This window comes from Balaenoptera musculus, chromosome 4 (genome assembly GCF_009873245.2).
Source record: "Balaenoptera musculus isolate JJ_BM4_2016_0621 chromosome 4, mBalMus1.pri.v3, whole genome shotgun sequence".
Classification (NCBI taxonomy): domain Eukaryota; kingdom Metazoa; phylum Chordata; class Mammalia; order Artiodactyla; family Balaenopteridae; genus Balaenoptera; species Balaenoptera musculus.
In genome coordinates this window covers 104,391,366-104,414,998 of record NC_045788.1, presented here as the reverse complement: position 1 = coordinate 104,414,998, position 23,633 = coordinate 104,391,366, and the positions used below count along the sequence as shown (strand labels likewise).

The window sequence follows — 23,633 nt, the reverse complement described above, 5'->3', positions numbered from 1 at the left end:
AAATGTATTGAGAAGTCCTGGGATGGTAGTTATTGCCTCCCAACCTCGAGGGAGGAACCGACAGTGTAGGAAACCACTGGAAAATCACACACTGTCCCAACACCTCAGGCCAACACAGTGAGGAGGAAAGTCATTCCCCTGAAAATGGGTCAGTTTTCATTCATCCAAGAAGGGTTGGGAGGACTGGAGCAGAGGGGACCATCACACGATACTGGGGTCAGGGTGGGGTTTGCTGGACCCCAAGCGGGCTCCTCAGACACCAAGGGAGAAAGAGATTCATTTCTTCTCGGGGAGGAGCTCTTGGTCACTAGGCTCAATTCTTACCCTTTATAAAGCTGTCACTTCCTTGGGTGAAACTTTCATCCTGTAGGTTCATCACAAGGTTGTCAGCAGTGAGATGGATATGATTCTGTGGTGTGCTGATTGTCTTGGAGGTAAGAGACCTCTGTTTTTGAAAGATATTTTCACTGATTATTAAATTTTTGGTTGACAGGATTTTTATCCTCAGTACTTTAAAAGGTGTCCATCCATTGTTTTCTGGCTTGCGCAATATTTTTTTTCCTGATGAAAAGTCTGCCGTCCTTATTTTTGTTTCCCTGTATATAATGTACCCTTTTGGGAAGCTGCTTTTAATATTTTCTCTATCACTTTTTCTTTTTTGTTTTTGAGTAGGTAACACATGTTCGTGTTTCAAAATTCAAAAAGTATGGTGAGCTTACAAGGAGATATTGTTCAGTTTACATCCTTCAATTTCGTTTACAGTGGAAATGCTCCCTAGTTTCCATTTCCATAGGCAAACAATGTAACTGTTCTCTTGGGTTTCCTTCCAGAGATATTTTATGCATGTACAAGAAAAATAATCATGTTTCCTTTTCCTCCATTTTACAAAAATGCTAGTGTAGTGTGCACACTGTCTTGTACCCTTTGTTCATTCAGATATCTTCATTCAGATATCTTTCCCCAACATAGAAAAACTATCATCAGTCATTATAATGGTTGTAGAGTATTTAACTGTTATGGATATATAAAAATTTTAACTAACTGGTACTCTATTAATGTGTGTTTAGATTATGTTCCAATCTATTGCTGTTATCAACAATAATGAATCTTGAATTTTAATGAATTGCCACGTATGAGTGGCACTTGGAATATGTACAGGCATACCTTGTTTTGTTGCACTCTGCTTAATTTGATTCACAGATAACTGGTTTTTTTGCAAGTTGAAGGTTTGTGGCAACCCTGCGTTGAGCAGGTCTGTTGGTGCTCAACAGAATTTGCTCATTTCATGTCTCTTTGTCATGTTTTGGTAATTCTCATAATGTTTCACACTTTTTCATTATTATTACATTTGTTGTGATCTGTGATCAGTGATCTGTGATGTTACTGCTACAACTCACTGAAGGCTCAAATGATGGTTAGCACTTTTTAGCAAGAAAGCATTTTTAAATTAAGGTATATACTTTTTTATACATAATATTATTGCACACTTAATAGATTATAGTATAGTATAAACATAACTTTTATATGCAGTGGGAAACCAAAAAATTCATGTGTCTTTATTGCAATATTTGCTTTATTGCTGTGATCTGGACCTGAATCTGCAATATCTGAGGTATACCTGTGCAAGGATTTTTGTATATTGTACAGGTATCCTGGGAGTAGAATTGCTAGATCAAAGAGTCTTAGGTTTATCATTTCGATAGTGCCAAATTTTCTCTGTAGAAGTTGAGCCAATTTACAATATTGCCAGCCATATAAGAGAGGACCTGTTTCCCTACATCTTTGTCAATGCATTGTTTTATAAATTTTTAAAATTATGATAATTTTCAAACCTACAGAGAAGTAGAAGGAATAGTATAATGAACTGCCCTTACCCATCACCAGCTTCAATAATTATCAATATATCATCAGTATTCTTTCATCTATACCTCCACACTCTTTACCCATTGCTAGTTATCTTTTTTTTATAGCTTTATTGAGGCATAATTTCCATGTCATTAAGTTCATGCAGTTTAAGTATAATTAAATGATTTATAGTAAATTTATAAAGTTGTGCAGCCGTCACCACAATCCAGTGTTACTACATTTTCTCCACCTCTAAAATATCCCTCATGCTTACTTTCAGACAATTCCCAGCCCAAGGCAACTACTGATCTGTTTTCTATCTTAATAGAGCTGCTATACCTAGACATTTAATGTAAACAATATGTCACAACATGTAGGCTTTTACATATGAGTACTTTCATTTAGAGTAATGTTTTTGAGGTTCATTCATGTTTTAGCACTTATCAGTAGCTCATTCATTTTTGTGCTGGATAGTAATCCATTGTATGGATATAGTAAATTTTGTTTTTACAATCATCAATTGATGGATATATGGATTGTTTGCAATTTTTTGGCTATGAACATTTGTGTACAAGTGGGCAAATGTTTTTATTTCTCTTGAGTAGATACCTAGGGATGGAATTGCTAGATGCTATGATAAGTTTATGTTTAACTTCGGTTTAACATAGAACTGCCAAACTGTTTCCAAAGTGACTACACCATTTAAAATTCTAACCAGCTATCTAGAAAGGTTTCAGTGTCTCCATATGTTCACTAACACTTGTGATTATTTGTCTTTTTCATGATAGCTATTCCAGTAGTTGTGTAGTGGTGTCTTATTTTGGTTTAAATTTGCACTTCCTCAGTGCTGTTGATGGCAAATATCCTTTCGTGTACCTATTTGCTATTGCGTATCTTCTTTGGTAAAATGTCTATTCAAATCTTTGCCCATTTTTAAATTGGCTTGTTTGCCTTCTTATTAAGTTGTAAGAGTTATTTATATATTCTGGTTGCACATTCTTTGTCAGATCTATGATTCGTGAATACTTTTGCCTATTCTGTGGCTTGTCTTTTCATTTTCTTATTGGTGTCTTTTGAAATCTATTGCTGGTTTTAAGAAACTTGATTGTAATTTTCCTTGTGTAATATCTCTAACATTTCTTACTCTTAAGCTTCTTGGAATTTTGGATTTGTACTTTTTTACCAAATTTGGGAAATTCTCTCAATTTTTTTAGGAAAAAAAAGGAAGTAAGGTGGAAACTTATGGAGGTCTTTCACAGGATTATCATAAATTATATCCTACATTGCTTATTTGTCAGAATTTTCAGAATTCACTATTTAGCCAACTGATAAGAAAGCTAAGAAAAAATATGTATCTATAGCTATTTCACAAGAATATGTAGAAATTTCCTTTCTTAAAATGAATTAAATATTACAAATAAATTTTATTTTCAATTGTAAAAAAAAAAGAATTTTTTTAGAAATCACCATTATGTTTTCTTAAAGGACACCACTTGAAGGGAATCCACAGTTGACCCGCACCTGACTGATTGTTCTGTTCATTTTTTTCAGTCTTTCTTTGTGTGTGTTTTGTTTTACTAATGCTATACCTTGTTTTCACTGATTTTATCTTCTGCAGAGTCTAATCTGACATTAATCCCATACAATGTATTTCTCATCTCAGACATTGTATTTTTTTATTTATAAAAGTTTTAATTGGGTCTTTTATGTCTTCCATTTCTCTGCTTAACCTGATTATTCTTTACCTTAGGAGTTGGCAGACTATGGCCCATGGGGTCAAATGCTGTCCATGGCTGTTTCTGTTTTTTTTGTTTGTTTGTTTGTTTGAATATGGCTCCCAAGCTAAGACTGGTCTTTATATTTTTAAACAATGGTGTTAAAAAAAAAATGTGAGAGAGACTTAATGTGGCCCAGAAAGCCTAAAATATTATCTGGCAACCCAGGCTCCACCCTCTACACAATGTAACAGTGGAGGAATTTGAAGCCACTGGTGCACTGAAGGTCATGATAGCAACAACCCACATGATAGCAATAACACAAACTCACTTAACTCACGAGTAGATTTATTTAAATGCTCAACAGTAAAGGCTAGCAGAAGAAAAGGCTTGTCTGTTTCCAGGCACCAATTTTATTAACATCTGTTTATACTTTCATATATCATAAAGTCCAGCTTTCAGTTAAAAATTATAGACATACAAAAAAGAGCAAGAAAAAAATGCACTATTAAGAGACAGAGCAGTTTGTAGAATCAAATTTAGATATAAAGATCTAGTGGGAAAAGTGGATAACATGGTTGAACATATTGAGAATTTCAGCAGAGAGCTGGGACACTTTTTAAGAAAGATTCAAATGGAAATGCTGGAAATAAAAAATATAGAAACAGATGAAGAATGCCTCTGATGTGCTCATCAGTAGAGTCAACACAACACAATTGAGGAAAGAATGAATGAACTCAAATACAGGTCAGAAGAAATTACCCAAACTAAATGACAAAGAGAAAAAGAGAAGAAAACAGAACAGAGCATCTAAGAGCTTTGGGAAAATATGAAATTGTATAACATATGTCTGTTAGAATCCCAGAAAGAGAAGAAAGATGAGGCAGAAGAAGTGCAAAATAGTAGCCATGAATTTTTCAGATATAATGAAAGATGTTAAACCACAGGTCTAAGAAACTCAGAACAAGAAACAGGATAATTTCAAACTCTCTCTCTCAGACTACCACCTAGGTCCCCTAGATGCATCACATTCAAACTCAAAAAATCACAGAGAAAATCTTGAAGGCCACCAGAGAACAAAAACATTACCTAATTTAGAAAGCTACAGCAGGCATCTCAGAAACTATGCAAGCCAGAACACAGTCAAGTGACATCTTTAAAGTGGTGAAAGAACAATTCTTTCAACTATCAATTCGAGAGGGAGAAATAAAGATGTTTTCGGGGAAGCAAATACGGCAAGACTTATTCCCAGAAGACCTGAACTACAAAAAAAAGTAGCACAAGTATGATGCCAGACAGAAAATCTACTTAAAGAAATGAAGAGATCTGAAAATGGTACAAGCTTGAAGATACAGTTGACCCGTGAATGGTGGAGGGGTTAGGGGCACCAACCTCCCACACAGTCAAAAATTCATGTAGAACTTTACAGTCAGGTTTCCATTTCTGCAATTCTGCATCCATGGATTCAGCCAATCACAGATTGCATAGTACTTTAGTACATATTTATTGAAAGAAATCTGCATACAAGTGGACCTTCACAGTTCAAATCTATGTTGTTTAAGGGCCAACTGTAAATATAAAATTGAATTTAAAAAATTTTTAGTCACTGTGAAACATAACTGTCTAATGCAGGGGTTGGCAAACTTTTTTTTTTTTTTTTTAAAGGCCAGATACTTTAGCTTTGCAGATCAGAGAGTAACTACTCAACTCTGCTCTTGTAGCACCAAGGTAGCCATAGACAACATAAATGAATGCATGTGGCTGTGTTCCAGTAAAACTTTTACGGAAACTGGCAGCCAGTCTATGGGTTATATTTTCTAAGTGCTGAGATTAAAGCAAAAATTGTAGTGAAGTATTGTTTGTAGCATGTAAAATTTAAATGAATGACAAAAAGAGCACAAGGATTATTATATTATACCTAAAGCAGCATAATATCATTTGAAGGTAGGCTAGGACTTATATATATAGTAAACACTAGAGTAGTCACTAAAAACATTGAATACAGAGATGGATATATTAAGCGAAAATGGAGATAAAATGGAATCATAAAATCACTCAATCCAAAAGACGGTGGAAGAAGCATCAAATGGAGCAGTGAACAGAGAATAAATCCATAGTAGGTTTCAATCCAAGCAATATATGTAAATTGCCTAAACCTATTAAAAAAGACAAATTGGTTGGATAGAAAAGCCAGTTCCAACAGATATATATCCCTACCCCTATGCCCTTTTTTAGATAAACAGGTACACACTTTTCTACACTCTGCTTTTTTCACTTAATATTATATCTTGGAGATCACTCCATAGTGATACAGAGATAGTCCAAATTTCTTTTTACATCTTACAGTATTGTGTAGATGTACCATAGTTCATTCAACATGCCTTCTAATGATAAGTATTTGGATTGCTTCCATTCTTTTCCTATTACAAATAGTGCTATGAGTAATATCCATTGGCATACATCTTTTTGTATGTTTGCCAGTACATTTTTGGGGTAGGCTCCTAGAATCTGTGTCAAAGGATGAATAGATATGTAATTTTGCTAAGTAGTCTCAAAGTTCCCTTTATACAGCTTGTACCATTTTGCATTCTCACCCATAAAATAAAGCTTTACCTCCGACCTCACCACAGTTTTGTGTTGTCAAACTTGATTTTTTGCTATGCTAATAGAAGAGAAATGGCACATCAATGTGGTTTTAATTTGTATTTTTCTTATTGTGAGTGAAGGTGAACACCCTTTTGCATATCCTTAAAGACCATTTTGTTTCATTTTCCACGAGCTACCTGTTTATATTATCTCAAGCCCATTTTCTATAAGTTAGTTGGACTTTTTCTTCTCAGTTTTCATAAACTCTTTATGTATTAGGGATATTAACCCCTTCCTCTGATATTAGTTACAAATGTATATGTTTTCATTTATGTTTTGCTTTCCTTATGGCATTTATATTTTTAGACGTTTTAAAATGTAATTAAAATTTATCAGTGTTCTGTTGCTTCTGACCATGAGTCATAGTTAAGAAAAAGTTCTCTATAACCAAGTTATATGTGATTACTTCTGATATTTGTAGTGTTTAATTTTTTATATTTAGGTTTTTTATCCATTTTGAATTTTTTCTTATGTTTGGAAGTTGGAGTAAATCAATTTTGTCTTTTAATATTGGGCTATCTGATATGGAGTAAACATTTCCCCTGATTTGAGATGCTGTTTTTGTCATATACTCATTTTTCACATGCAGTTGTCCTGTTTTTGGATTTTCCATTTGATTTCATTAGGCTATTTGTTGATGTGTCAGTATAATGCCAGTTGAATAATAAAGGCTTTACAAGATGTTTTAATATTGGCAAGTTCCTTTTCATTGCTCATGCTATTTCATGGTTTTCCTAGATATTAACGTTGTAATCAACTTTCTACTTTCAGAAAAACATGAGGGTATGTAAATTTATAAATTAGGAGAATTTAATACTTAACTTACTGAAGTATATATTTTATATGCTTTTTATCTTCCTCCAGTTCAAAAACACTAGAACACTAAGGCTGAAGCTTCTCCTTCCAACTTTAATGTTACTGATGCAATGTATTTTCGCTATGACTTTTAAAGCCCAGATGAAATTATTATTATTGCTTCATACTGTCAAATGTTTTAGCCTATATGCTTACTAATTTGCATCTTAGGCTCTTCTTGCTAATTTAATTTCCTGTGTCTTTGTAAACAGTCTTTATTATTCTCTGGTTTATATATTGTTCTTTGTATTTGGCATTTTATAGCTTACTGTGATTAGCTAGGTATAGATTTATTTTTATTAATCATTATTGAGATTTCCTGGGCTTCCTGTACCTGAGGATTGGTATCTTTCATCAGTTACGAAAAATTCTTACCCAGTTTTTGTCTTAGCTTCATTCTCTCATTCTTTTTTTTTTTTGAAGTATGATTAGGCATGTTAGACTTGTACACTCCATTCCTCATGTCTTTAACTCTTGCTTGTATTTTCCATTTCTTTGTCTCTCTGTATTACGCTTTATTTTTTTACAGATCTTTCAGTTTACCAGTTCTTTCTTCAGCTGTGTCTAATCTGCAATTAAATATGTTCATTGGCTTTTAATTTCATTGATTTTACTTTTTATTTCTATAAGTTTTTTGACTGCTATTGTTTTTTATCATTTTAATATTTCTTTATTCCTTAATATTATCCTCATTTTATATTCTGGGTCTGGTTTAAATATATAAAGTCTTCATGGACTTTCTGTTGCTTCTTGCTCATGGTGTTGTGTTTCCTTATATACTGTGGTTTTTATTGTCATCATCATTATTATTTACATTGTGAATTTGTATTTTCTTGGAATAAGTTTATTTGCAAAAATTGGGGCCTGAATTTGAAGTGGATATTCAGAAAGGATCTACATTTGTTCTGGCAGGGACCTGGAGATATTACTAGTCCAGGACCAATTTTAGCTAAATTCTTGGCTTGAGAATTTTTGGACCACGTACATAAAATGAATTCAGGTGACAACCTATATGAGAGGATTTTAAAACTAGATGTTTTTTTTTTTTTTCTTTTCCAGGGTAGTTCAAAGTGCAACCAGGCAGTTTTCCTTAACAGTCTTAGAAATGTGGTGAAGTTGTTGGGAGGAGCATATTGGTATAGCTGTTTGAAGTTTTAGTCAAGGCAAAAGCCAGCTATTTTATCCAGCATTTTACTTGTTTTCAGAGGGTGAATCGCTAAGGGTACTAGTCTGTCGTACTTTACAGAAAATAATGTACAGTTTATCAGTATATAGTTGAAAAAAAAAACTATGAACCTCTTCTTTCCTCACTAAAGACATTACTGAAGAAAGTATTTTGAAGATAAATGCATTGGAATGCTTGAGTATGACAAAGTAAACGCTCTTTGTTAAGATTAAGTAGTGCTGGGACTTCCCTGGTGGTCCAGTGGTTAAGACTCCACACTTCCACTGCAGCGGGTGCGGGTTCATTCCCTGGTCAGGGAACTAAGATCCCACATGCTGCACGGGCGTGGCCAAAGGGAAAAAAAAAAAAAAGATTAAGTACTGCTGAGTTTGAAACATCTATATGATCAAAGATTTAGAGTTAGTAAGTGTAGAAGAAATTGTTAAAAATGAGTGTTTAAAGTGTGGGCAATAACATTTTATTCTATTCTTATTTAATTCATGTAGAACAGACCTAATTTTCTTTGGCTTAAATTGGTAAGTGGGTTTCTTATATTTGGATAGTTAAGCATCATAATTTAGTGGAATTTTCCTATAGCAGATAAATGCACAAATCCACATTCTTGTATTTTAGTGTGAAAATTACTTATCTGCTTCAGAGACCCAAAAAAGAAAAGTAATTCTGGTCATAATTACCAATCTATTTATGTGTGCCTTTGTATTTTAAGAAGTCTGGTACCTTATTACCACTTGTAATATATGTGAAGTCTGGTAAACACTTGTAATATATGGTCTGAATTCCAAGCAACCCAAGGATAGAATATAGTTTGTTTCATAAATGGAAACTTTAGTGATATTCTAGTTATTTAAACTTACATAGCTAATAGGAATATACTGATTGATGAAAGTCAAATAAAAATGACGGTAAAAGGTATAATTTTTTAAATTCAGAGGGATTGCCATCTATAATATACTTGTCCCACTGCAAATAATTTATGTTTTTATATAAATCATTTTACCTGGGTATTTCTATTTTGAGTAATTATTTCAATTTAGGTGAATGAACTGTAGGTAACCCATAATTTGGACTAATATTAATTATAATTGGTTAATGTACAGACTATGACATATTAAGCATTATACTAAAGATCTATTTTATTATACAAATGTTAAACACTATATGAAACATATTCAACATTAAAAACCAATATAACATTATACAATAATAAATTTTTGGAAAGAAACATTTTGATGAATTTAGTTAGATATCTTAAAAAATCTTCATAATTTAAGTGAGGAAAAATTGGTGTCTTACATATCAACAAAATTGACATATGCAGAGCTGAGAAGAACAAATCTGTGAAGACCTCAGGTTTCTTCTTAGATTGTTGAAGGAAACTTTGATGGCAATGTTAATAATAGAAGTAGTAGTACTATATTATTATTAGCATGCACCTGTAGCACCCCCAGGGGTTGTTTTAAGTGCTTTACAAGAAGTAGCTACAATTATTGTTCCTGTTTTATAAGTAAAGAAACTGAGACACAGAGATATTAAGTGACTTGCCCAGGGTCACATATCAAGGAAATGGTGGAGCTGAGATTGAAACCCAGTGTGGCTGTACACCATGGGTGAGTAAAGGGCCAGATAGCAAGTATTTTTAGGCTTAACTCATAAGGTCTCTGTTGCCACTACTCAGTTCTGTTATCTAGTGTGAAAGCAACCATAGTCAATATGTAAATATATGGGTGTGGTTCTCTTTGAATAATAATGTACTTATTGACAGTAATATTTAAATTTCATGTAATTTTTACCTGTTAGGAAATATTATTCTCTTGGGTTTTTTGTTTTGTTTTGTTTTGGGAGTTTTTTTTGTTTGTTTTTGTCTTTGTTTTTTAACAATTTAAATATGGCTAACTATTCTTATCTCATGTATTATACAACAACAGGCCTTCCTGCTCTAGACTGCTATATATATTTTGGGGTCCTACCTTGTTCTACTGTGGATTCATTTACCCTGCACCTTGTAGAGTTTGCCTCCTTGAGGGCTAGACAATTTGATCTCTAAACATTCAGTTGATCCTTTACACTAGGCAATAGGAAATTCAACAGGTCTGAGACAAGAAGTTTCTACTTCTACATATACTCTAGGTTTTTCCCTTAGTGATTTCACTACTATGTAAATACTTATTGACTTTCCTGAATCTTACCCTCAGGCAGAGGTAGCTAGACCATATTGTTTTATCATTATTTACTCTACTTATTTTGCATGTAGTTTTTCTCATTTTAATGTCATTATAATGGACTTGGGCCTTGTTATTGAGGTAGCTGATAGTGAGGCATATACAGATCTCTTGTAATGTTGGCTCCCCTTTCATGTTCACATAATACAGACATAATTCTGCATATTTAGATTATCTACAAGGTCATATTAATCTGCACATTCATCTCTAAATTTACTGCCATAGCATATTTTATTTCTACTAAAAACCTTTGTATTTCTTCCTCCTTCAATAGAATTAAGTGGTCTACCAGTCAGTACTATCTACTCAATGTAATGATGCACTTTCTACCCCATTCTACCTAGTACAAAGTTAACACCTCCTTGTTTCAACATGTTATAATAGTGATATATGCAAAGTACAGTACTATGATAGTACAGAAGAATCACCTATATATTAGTCTGGAGAGAAGGAAGGGAGTTTTTAGGCTAAGTTCCTAGGTGGAATCGTATAAATAGGTCTTGAGGAAGCAACAGATCCAAACACCTTTAAGCACACAGGAGTTTTAGGCTATGTAGGGAAGTTTGCTGCAATTTGAGCATGGAATTTGGTAATAGCTATGTGTGTAAAAGTAGTTTTGGATCAGACATAAAGGTTCTTATGTCAAAATAAGGAATCTGAATTTCCTCCTCTTCATCAGTGATCTCAAATACCTAAATAAAATAGGATGGGAATATAAGTAATAAATAAGTCAAGTAGGCAGTGTGCTGGGGAAATGGGAGGTGGATGGAGACTGGCAAATTGGAAAAGAGGTCCATGCCTTGACTAAAGGCAGTAGCTGCTCAGCTTATTTTGCAATGGAGAGATGAAAGCCCTGTGTTACAGGGGTTCCTCTTTATCAAGAGCTCAGAGAAATCTACATTTAATCTGAAATACCACAGTTTTTAAATATTGGAAACTAAAATATCTTAAAATAATATTTTATCTATATAAAACAAATGTGTCAGCTGAAGGTCTTTGCTTTAGATGGTAAAATCTACACAGCAAGTGGTAAGTCTGTAAGTAGATCATTCTGTGTTTTAGGAAGATAACAATGGCAGCCATGTTGAACATGGATTTTAGGTAAATGTGGAATAGCAAGACAGGAGATAGGGTCTATTAGAAGTTTAAAGATGAGATAGATGTGAATTAATGCTTTATTAGGGATAGAGAAGATTCCAGAAGTACATTGATGGTGCTATTTTATACTTACTTATTGATGGTAAAATAAATACATAATGGTTGATAATGAAAAATAATTCTCCTTTTCATCCCTGACCCCTAGTTTCTGTTTCCCCTATGTAAAGGCAACTGTTTTTACCAGTTTGTTGCATATCCCTGTAGTAGTCTGGCAATATGCATTGGTGTACATGTGCCTTCTACTCTCTCCCTTCCTTTACACCAGTGATAATGTAATGAATAGATTTCTCCATCTTTGTTTAACAATACATGCCTGGAATTTTTCCCTTATCTATTCATACAGATGTAAATATATTCTCACTGATATTCTCATTAATATTTGTATTATATTTCACTTCATGGGTATATTATAATTAATTTAACCAGTCCCCTGTGGTAGACATTTAGTATGTTTCCATTGTTTTACTGCTACAAACCATCTGTGGATGCATATCCATATATATGTGTGTCTTTGAACTTTATGTGTGTATTATTTGGAGGATTAAATTCTTATAAATGGAAATGGTAAGTCTAATGGTATGTGTGCGTTTAAAATTTTTTTGACTATTACTATGTTGCCTTTAAAAGTAGTACCACTTATCATCCCTCCAACTAGATAGCAGAGCCTATTTCTGTACTTCAGAGCCATCATGGGATATATCAACATTTTTATTTTTGTAAATATGATAGGAGAGATGACATTTCATCTTTATAATTTCACTTATTTAATTATAGTAGAGAATCTTTTCATATTTGAAAAAAAATCCCTTGCGTTTCTTTTCTGTGAAGTAGTCTTCTCTCCCAGTTTTCTACTAGGTTGTTAACTTTTTTTTAAAAACAAAAATTACTTGTATAAGCTTTTTAATTAAGGAAATCAGCAAAGATTCTCAGTGTATCATTTTGCTTTTGACTGCTTTTATGTGGTTTTGTTCTGTTGACATTTAAAAATTTTAAGTCAAATTTATAAATATATCAATTTATGGAGTATGGTTACTATACTGTATTTAGAAGGGTCTTTGCAATTATTGTGTAATACCTAGGTCTTTTATATAATTTTAAAATTCTCAGTTATATTCTGCATTTGCATTTGTATTTAAAAATTTGTCTTTATTAGTGATTTGCTTTGATTAAAGGCAAAAAGTAAAAAGACAAGAAATAACACATGTTGGCAAGGATGTAGAGAAAAGGGAACCTTTGTACACTGTTAGTGGGAATGTAAATTGGTGCAGACAGTCTGGAGGTTCCTCAAGAAATTAAAATTGGAACTATCATATGATCCAGTAATTCCACTTCAGTATTTATCCAAAGAAAATGAAAACACTAACTCAAAAAGACATATGCACCCCATGTTTATTGCAGCATTATTTACAAGAGCTGAGATGTGGAAACAACCTAAGTGTGTCCATCAGTGGATTAGTGAATAAAGAGGATGTGGTATATATACACAATCAAACATTATTCAGCCATTAAAAAATGCAGTATTGCCATTTGTGACAGCGTGGATGAACCTTAAGGGCATTATGCTAAGTGAAATAAGTCAGATAAAGACAAATACTGTATGAGCTCACCTATATGTTGAATTTTAACACCAAAAAAACCCAAGAAAACCCCAAAATACCAAGCTCATAGATACAGAAAGCAGATGAGTGGTTGCCAGAGGTGGGGGGTGGGGAGTAGGCAGAATGCACGAAGAGAGACAAAAGGTACAGACTTACAGTTATAAAATAAATAAACATGGGGATGTATTAATAATACACAGTATGGTGACTACAGTTAATAATACTATGTTGCATATTTGAAAGTTGCTAAGAGAATAAATCTTAAAAGTTCTCATCACAAGAAAAAAATTGCAACTGTGTATGGTGATGGATGTTAACTAGACTTACTGTGGTCATTTCACAATATATACAAATGTTGAATCATTATGTTGTACACCTGAAACTAATATATTGTTGTATGTCAATTATGCCTCAAAAAAAGGCGCCAGAAGTGTTTAAAAAATACAACTTCAGGTATTCCTAGTTGAGTCTTCTAGGTTAATAAAATTTAAAATTTTTCAGGGATTCATCATTTGTGATACTTTAGGATTACTAAATAATATTAAATAATTTTTAATAGTTTTCCATGCTCATGATTAGGAAATAAGTTATATTTCTTCCTGTGTGAACTCATGAATTGTTAAAGGCACATAAAGTACTTAGTAACAGTATTTTCCAAATAATTTATTTAAAAAGGAGAAACCACAGAGTTTGGACAACTTATCATAAATGGGATAATCAAGGTAAGCCTAGGGTTTGAGGACCATGTGTCATTTATTAGGTATAAAATTGGTGATATTGCTATAATATAAATGTTGGCTAAGACTTTCATTGTGCCTCTTATATTTTTGGGTCAATTTTACCACCCCTTGTATCTCTTTGAAAAAAACCTCAGAATTTGAGTTTTCTCTGGGGTCCATTGTTTTGGGGTGAAGCTGGACTGTGTGCCCATTTTGAATCATTGTTATATGTATAGCCACATTTTTGCCACATGGTATACCACTGCATTTTTTCCCCCACTGTGAACACTGGTAGACATAAGTAATATAATTGTTCATTCTACAGGTATAGAATTTCAGTATATTTCTTTTTATTCTAATTTTACTGAAAACATAACATGAATCCTAAATGATCAATATAATTTTTCAAAGCCAACTATTTTAAAACTAAATATCTGATATTATGTAACTGTTATCTCTTGAGACTTTTAAATTGGGGCAAAAATTCAGAGAAGCAATGCAAGTTATCATTCACTTATTCTTTGTAGGAGTTTCTTTGAGTTGCTGCTGTTCTTTGGAAGAGATGAGTTTTATGAAGAGCCCTTAAAGGATATTCTTGGATCATTCCAGGTAAAACAGTTTACTACTTACATTTTGTCTACATTTAAAACATGCCTTTATTCTCCCCCTAAAAATAGTATATTGATTATTTATTGATTATAAGGTTTTATATTTACTAAGGTGGCAATGCTTAAGATTCTGTTATGTTGGCAAAAAATTCTTTTAATTCTTTTAATTCTTAAAATTAATCTTTAGCTGTACTTCTAAGCAATTCATACAGAGGATTTTAATTCCACATTTGCCAGAGTAGAGCCTGCTGCCACCACCCTTATAGATTCCCAAGCGTATCCTGGACATATACTTGCTTTTTACTGCTAAAGGCTTTTATTCCAAAGCCCCATGTAGAACTCAGCCCTGGAAAAAGGACTCTTTTTGCCTAGACTAGAAGCAGGCTGTTTGTTCCATGCCACTTTTTCCTTTGGTTGTTTCCTGATTTTCTCATCTGTTTTCTTAATAGCCTTCCCAAGATAGGAGGCAGATTTTTTTTTTTTTTTTTTTTGCACATGCTCTATGAGTGAAGAGTAAATCCAGAAGGGAATGACAAAAGATCTAAGACCTCACCTGTAGATACAAGAACATTTGATGTTTTTACCATTTTGTTGGGAAGCAATACGTAGTACCATGGCTCACTAATGAGTCCTTGGCAGTCTCTCATTGCCCTTTTTTGGGGTGGAATAAAGATGTACTTTGAGCTCCCCCTAGGGGTACAGTTGTTCAGACAACGTATTGCAGTCTACCTTGAGGAAGGAAGTCATCAGAGTAACAGAAAAGTCATGCAGTGCTTTCTCTCACCTAGAATTTTTATTTCATGTTTATTTAAAGAACTTTTAGACTGAATTAAAACAGATTTTTATGAGTGATCACTCTGGTACATACATAAAATAGGAAAACTATAAACAAACTTAATTGGCTAAGGTATATCTAAAACTTCTTCACATTCAGAAGCTTACTCTAGAATTGCTTTTCCTTTCCAGTCATCAGTGTCTATTTTTCTACACCATTTTGTCTTCAGTGGCATCAAAAGTGTTGGTGATGCAGCATTTCCTAAAATAATTAATAAAAGAACTAAAAGTCACTGGTACTGGGCTTTTAAAAGCTTAAGCTGGCTTTATAATAAGTTCTGTTTAATCAACTTTTGGCTCCTGCTTCAGGGGTATTGTTAAATTAGATTAATTACCCTATACCCTTCCTATACCATCTGATATCCAAGAGTTAAGAGAGTGCTCTGCTAGTCTCCTGGATTTTATTCTGTGTCACCAGTATACCCTTTTGCAAGTTTTCATGTTGTCTCCGAATGTCCGTGCATGCAGAATGACAACTACATCATGACCATTACCAGGCTGACATGGATTCAAAGATAGCATTGAATGTAAAATATAATCTGATTTCAGAGTTATAAAAATATGAAAAAATGTATCTTAGAATCAGTGAAATTAGGTACATTATATTGAACTTTCTACTTTATCCATCCTTACATTCAGCAAGTGGTAAAAATACCTGTTCTTATGGAGCTTGCATTCTAATTAGAGTCTATATTCAAGTATTTAAAACTTCTTAATTTTCCATTCCATTTTTCCTTTGACACTTGTGCTCTTGGCAATCTATTCTTGAACTTTTACTTCAGCAAATATTTATTTAGTCCCCATTGTGTGCTAGGCACTAAGCTCTGGAAAAAAACATAATAAGCAAAAACAAAAAAGCCCCTGCTATTGTGCAGTTTAATTCTAGTGTAGAGACAGAAAGACAAGAAGTCAAACCTTTGTAAAGTTAAGAGTATTTTAGAAAGTGACAAATGACTTCAGTGGGAACTACTGAAGCGTTTTTAGAGTAGATAAGAGACAATACTTCTGTTTTAAATGTGTGAAATCATAACGTTTGTGAAGGGATATATCCTTTTTCTTTTTTTCTTGTGAACAGGGTTTCCATTCAGTTATCAAAATAATTAATCCCTCAAGGGAGAGTTAATGGTTTTGTATTGTTTTCTGTCTCCTACTCAAATTCTAAGGCCCACCCCTTCTCCTGTTTGTTTGTTTTTAATCTCTGCATTTCCACTACTTTTGTTGCTGTTGCTTCTTCCTACTCTGAATTTTCTTGGGCCTCTAACTCCTGCCTCCTTGGAGAGATTTCACCTTCTGTTCCCATCTTAGCTTTATCTGGAGAACAGTCTTCCATTTTCTAACTGAACTGCTGCTGCTGGTGCTTTGCTGCTGGTGCTTCCCAGACATGTGCCCTAAGGGACCCAGGAAAGGCCAACACGTAGTCCATCATGTATACTCTTCTAAAACCTCACATTTGCTAAGTTTTGTGAATTCTCCAGGCTTTTGACTGACCTTTGATAACCCAGTGACAATCCCAATGTCACCTTTTGAATTTTTTAATACTTTCTACTAGTGCAAGCCCTAGTTCCCAGGTGGTTCATTTCTATCCATCTTTCATACAGCTTAAGATCATGCTCTTTCTCCTCTACAAGAAGTAGGACAAACACAGCGCTGCTCATACTTTAATGTACATAAAGATCACCTGGGGATCTTGTTAAAATCCAAGTTACGACTCAGTAGTTCTGGGGTGAGGCCTGAGAGTCTGTGTCTCTAACCTGCCCTGAGGTGACGCTGATGGTGCCGGTCCCTGATCACGCTTCGGGTTAGCAAGGGACTAACATTCTTTGCTGGGTTTGAGTTAATCGCTCATCTGTTCCCCCATCTACTCCCCTCCCATTTTCCAACTGTGAGTATCCCAGCTTGCCACTCTGTCATCTTGGGCAAGTTACGTAATTTCTGTGTCAGTTTTATCATTTGTAAAATGGGGATAATGATCGTACTTGCTGTATATAGGGTCATCGGTTTGGCATGGTTCTTAGAAAAATGATCAGGCTTAAGGCCTAAGGCAGGCCTGTAACCTGTCTGGTGAAATGTGTGGACTCTGAAGTCATACTATTCGGATTTCTGTTTTTCACAGTGAGATCAAAACCTACCTCTTAAGCTTATTCTGTTCTTCCATGAATTTCAGAATTCCTAAACCTTGAGTTGTTCAAGTAGAAATTATTAATTTTTCTTATCCACTGACTATATTTTTTCCTCTGCTTTATTCCAAGAGGAAACTTCATTCTTAGAGCCAGATGTTCCATATACAGATGGTATGGTCTCCAACTTAACGATGGTTCAATTTAAGATTTTTCAAATCTACAATGGTGTGAAGGCATACCATTCAGTAGAAACTGTACTTCAAATTTTGATCTTTTCCCAGGCTAGTGGTACACCATATGATACTGTCTCATATGCTGGGCAGCTGCAGCAAGCAGTAGCTCCCCGTAGCTCCCAGTTAGCCATGCCATCATAAGAGTAAACAACCAATACACTTACAACCATTCTGTACCCAGACAAGCATTCTGTTTCATTTTCAGTATAATCAATAAATTACATGAGATGTTCAACATTTTATTATAAAATAGGCTTTGTGGTAGATGACGTTGCCCAACTGTAATGTAAGTGTTCTGAGCATTTTTAAGGTAGGCATGGCTAAGCTATGATGTTTGGGAGGTTAGGTGTATTAAATGCATTTTCGACTTATATTTTCAACTTACGGTGGTTTATTGGGACTTAACCCCAGTGTAAGTTGAGCAAGATCTATGCTGGCTTCTAAGACCTTGCTTACTTGGCACTTGGCTTCCAGTAATTTTTCTTTACCTCAACACAAGAAGATGACACATTTCTTATATGATGCCCCTACCTCATTATTATTTTTAATCTGTTCATTGGTGAGCTTTCCATAGGCTCGTGATTGAATTCATACACTCCAAAATCCATTAATTTAATTAAATATTTTAGATTCCTAATGAAATGACAAAAATAATATAAAATTTGGAAAAAATTCCTTGTAAATGCTGTTAACTAGGATGAGGACTTATTAACAGTTGATTAACTGAATGTGATTAAATAGGGAAATGAGAGAGAGAGATAAAAGAGAGACCTTCCAGTGCTATCCAGTAATACGCCACTCCCCCTACCAGCTTGTAACAATAGGGGCTGGAGGAAATAGCAGGTGGTGGGGCATTTGGTATGTGACCAATCTCATTCTTGTTGGTGCTTCTTGAAAATGCACTAGGTGTGCAGCAGAACCAACAGAACAGGAATCATGTTATACCTACATTAAAAATGGGATGTATGGCTCTGCATGAGAGCATTCCTTCCACTGAGAGAATGACTGTATGACCCAAACTAAATGCAGCCTGCCCCAATACCCAGAGGTCAGAAAGTTTTGTAAAGTTTTGTCTCCCACTGTAGCTTCCTCATAATTTACTGCCTCATGGGCCATTCGTCTAACAAATCAAACTTATAAACTTTTACCTTCTCTGTTTGGGCTTGAAGGATTTGACAGAGACCTGTTTACCCATTAGTAAAAGAGCTCTCTGTTCTAAATACTCTAGGTAAAGATGAATAAAGAGACTAACACCAATTACCATCAGTTACAGTTTTTAAAAAAAGGATCAGTTATGTTCTTGCTGTGGTTGAGTCTGTGGTATCTTCCATGAAACTGGAAGTGAAATTGTAAAGAAGGGACAACCTCAGGAATGTATGGAAGTAAAATACTGTATGGAGATGAAACTACTAAACTAAAAGTGTAGTGAAGGGCGATCAACAGCAGATTAGCTCCAAGAAAATCCAAATCAGTGAAGGAAATAATTTTTAAAAATTAATTTTCAATTCATAATTACATACAGCTATATCTTATTTCAGTTTTCAGGATAAAGAAAAATTCCTACAGATGCAGGACTCCTGTAGAACGAACAGGATTCTCACAAAGGAAAGAATAAAATCAGGTCTGCAGTGAACTTCTTCATTGTAACAAATGCCAGAATAAATAAATAATGTCTGGAGTTTTTAAAGGGAAAAATATTATTTAATAATACAGCTGCCAGGCCCTATAGTCTATGAGAGAGGGCAACAGAAATAAATAGTCCAAATACTTGGAAAACAAACCAGCTACATCTTTTATCAGGAAAACAAATAAAAGAAGTATGCCAGCTGATTTAGAAGTGATCAAAACAAAGAATTTACACAGAGTTGTTACAGAAAAAAAATAGGACTGACCTGAAGAAACAAGTAAAAATTAGCACACTATTGTTAATACCGTTATTATGAAAATCCTATTAATATCAGAAATGATTCTGAAAAAAGAAAATACAAGTTTTAAATAAAAGCACACACACAATAATCAGGAACTAAAATCTCAGATTATGTTATTGATTGGATGGAGGTAAGGAAGATAGGGAGGAGTCAAGTATATTCTTGGGCATCTAAGCTGAAGTAACCACGTAGAGTAGTGCTATTCACTAAGTGAGCAATGATCATAGGGGGAAGAGGAGGATACAGAAAGAAGATAAGTTCCATTCTAGACACAAGAGTTTTAAATATCTTTGGAATATCCAAGTACTGATGATGCGCAATAATGTTTAGTTTCATGGGTCTATATATGTATCTTCCTAATTTGTTTCTTTTTAATCCAAGAACATATATAATTTTTATTAATGAAGAGAAAAATAGATGTTATAAAGATTTTTGTTCACTTGTTTAATTTAGGGGAAAAAAAACCAGAGAGACCCTGGAGTAGTCAACAAAATGCCAACCAAGGGGGGTGGGATGGGGAGGGTGGGAGGGAGGGAGATGCAGGAGGGAGGAGATGTGGGAACATATGTATATGTATGACTGATTCACTTTGTTATAGAGCAGAAACTAACACACCATTGTAAAGCAATTATACTCCAATAAAGATGTTTAAAAAAAAGCGTTACTGCTAGAGCTCTACAAATGTTTTAATGAGCCTACCTGGTTCTCAGAGAAAACTCTATCCCCATCCTTTGGGGTCAGTGTATAAATCACAAATATCTTTTTTGTTCAGACTAGAAGTTGGCCTTCCTTAAACTTTTTTTCCTGGGACTTCACCCTATTTTTAAATCTGCTTGACCTTCCTTGGGGGAGTAGAGGAAGGAGGTGGGAGGAGGTAGGGGACATAAACTTCCAAACAGGAGTAGGCCCAAGGCTATCTTACTGCAATAGCATCTTAAAAGGAGCAAAAAATAATCAGCAGTAAAAGAACCAGCCACAACAGATCGTTATGCCCACCCTGTTTCACTGGGGCAAGTGTTGATCTCCCCTGAGAAGTTAGAGTATATATTCATCGTGGTCATAAGACCAGCACATCTCCCAGATTTTATTATTTTTAGCTAATAGGAATAAGTTTAGAACTATTAACATTCCACTAAAACCTTCTAAAAACTGGGATCATGTCCCCTCCTCCCTAGGCTACTTGGAAGAAATTCCCCAAATACTTAATTTGGCAAATTCCTCATCTTGGTATTCAAAACCACCTTTGTATTGCTGGTTAAAAGGTTTTTAAATATAACCATATCAGCTTAAGAACAAGACATAAGTGAGAAGCAGTTTCAAAATTGTGTTCCCATATTTTCTGCTTGAATAGAAGCTCTCCTGTCTCTGCACAACTCCATCTTGATTGCATATGACTTGCCCCACCTAAGTTTTTCCACTGTTACAAAGCACTAATCTATATTCTGTCTGTGGTTTGATAGTCTCTCCAACTACGTAATTAGATTTGGTGGGCAAAGACTAACTTTCATCCCTTTGTTTCCAACATTTAGTAGTCTAAGTCCCCTAAGGGGGACTGGTATGTCTGCCAGTACAAAGGAAGGATAAATAAGTCCATAGACATTTCTATCTGATGTCCAGCCATTTCTTTCTTTTAAAAAAATTCTATTTAGAGATGTATTATCCTTGCTGAACTCTTAAAAAATAAGAAACAATGAGGTGTATTGTCTGAAGCTGTTTACTTCATGGTCCATTGGTTACCACTGTGTACAGTAAGATGGGGAAGACATCAATAAATGTATTCATGGGATGAAACCATCAAATGTTTACTTGTAGATTATACTTTGACAATGTGTAGGAAAAAAGAGAAACTGAAGTATGTTTAATTGTGAGAAAAGTATAAGGGAAAAGATTTCACTATCTGTGAGAAACATGTTTGACAAGTGTGCCACATATTTAGCACTGGGAGTAAGAGTGATTGATGTTAAAATTAAAGTTTCAGATTCTGAAATCATTTTGTAAAGATTGTATTCCTTAGATAAATCTTGTGTTGAAATGGGTAAAGCTTTGATATTTTTCCTCTGGCATTTATCTTGAAATTATTACTCATGGTTAATAATTCTTATATATCACCACCTCAGAAATCTTTTCACTTTCTCTGTGTTTTTTTAAATAATTTGTTTGAGTAGGAAACACTTTACTTTGGTTCAACTGTTGAAGTTCTACAGTCACTTTGAAGAGATAAAAGACCCAGAATTATTTCAAGCATAAAATATATAATAAATAAACTTGAGATCGTTAAGCTCAAGGGACCAAGAGCAAGCCTCCAAAAGATGGGGCTGTCAACATCAGTAAGTTGCATATCTCAGAAAAGGCCGGTATACCTGGGCATATGGAAGAGCAGTCATCTCAAAAGAGATGAACATTGATAGTTATTCACACCATAGTATCCAACATAAATGAAGATCTTAATATCCTGAGTATCTTGCAATCTGTGTGTTGTCAGGAGCAGACATATAAGTGCCTTTAAAGTCAGTGATAGGACTTAACTTTGAAATTAGTTCTAAAAGCATATCAGGATCATTGAGGCACTCATTATTCACTGAAAGCTGATTCTGTAGAGTGTCTTTAATACATAATAATTAGAATTATCAACATATTAGTGCTCGAAGTAGTTTATATTTTCCCAGATAAAATATTAGCTCATAGAAAATTTAGCTGTAAAGAACTGTAGAGGATATTAAGTCCAATCTAATTTTTTAATAAATGATGAAACCAAAGACCAGAGAGATTCATTAATTCATTCATTCAACAATGTTTACTGACGCTTAAGTAACTTGCTCAATTTGTAGCATAGCCCGTATTGTGACCTGTTCTCTTGACTGACTCCAGTACTATTTCTGCTGAGTTGTATTTTACATTCAGCTCTCTGTGTAGGAATCTATGCTGAAATAAATCTTGCATATACTTTAATTCTGCTTCAGGGTCTATCTTAGAGGCTAGAACTGTAACAATAGCACTTCTCTGTTGGCCATAATATTTCATTACTTATTTAAAAATATTGATAGTAGGGCAGGGTTGTGCTTTCATTAGCATGGCAACCACCAGTTAATTTTGAAATCTGATTATACTCTCAGTTGATAGTTTTACTATTTATGATTGGCTTCCGCTTCAGAAAAAAACTGATTGCTAATTTAAGTAACATTTACATTGTTACCTAAAATTTTTTAAATGTATAAAAATGCAATCAGGTTTATTAAACAGGAGACAATTACTCATATTTAAATATTTGTTTTTTTCAAAAGCCCCAAAAGAGGTATCTTAAATAGTTCACTAAGTACGTGATTCTAGTTATTTTAAAAAATCAAGTATGTGTAATTTATATGCATTAATGAATTTTTATAATTTTAAGACTGAGAGTCACTTTAGAAATTATTTAATCCAATAATCCCTTATTTTATAGATCAGAAAATTAAGCTCCAGTGGAGCTGAGGTTTATAGGAGCAGAAAAAGGGCCTAAATTCTGTTCTCAACCCAGCATTCTTTCCAGTATTCCCTAATCTATTATATGAAATGATGTAACCATGTGTTTGCAATAATGTATATGTCAAAAGAATAGGTTTAAAGAAACGTTTTTATTTATACTACCATCTTAAATGCTTCATGGTCTTAACATTTTAAAGCCTTTTCAAGACCACCTTATCCGGGAGAGGGAGGAAGAAGAAACTTTAGTTTGGTTACCTGAGTGATAGCAGATGAAGGCATCAACTAGAGTGCAAATTATAGAAATGGCAAGGAAGAAGCAGATCAGGAGATGTTGAAGAAAACTGCCATGACATTAGGATCAATAGAAGCAGATGAGTTTTATGTTTGATTCCAAACACAAACATAAAAACAAATAATACCAAAAACCAGGAATCCCCAGACTTCTGATATAATACCCATCCAGATTTTTTTTAAGTCTGAGCACATATCCCCAATATATGTATATTT

At 34.1% G+C, this 23,633-nt stretch overlaps 1 protein-coding gene across 5 annotated transcripts in view; it reads left to right on the top strand.

Moving 5' to 3' along the window:
* The window catches only part of ZNF654 (zinc finger protein 654), a 91,145-nt gene that overhangs the window by 44,457 nt on the left and 23,055 nt on the right, over positions 1-23,633 (top strand). For 3 of the 5 annotated variants that reach the window (XM_036850326.1, XM_036850327.1, XM_036850324.1), the window contains exon 3: positions 14,469-14,550. In XM_036850326.1, the coding sequence (XP_036706221.1) occupies positions 14,469-14,550 (82 nt within the window). Of the gene's footprint in view, positions 1-14,468; positions 14,551-19,274; positions 19,358-23,633 lie in introns of those variants that run through there. The other 2 variants (XM_036850325.1, XM_036850328.1) reach the window with 2 other exon arrangements.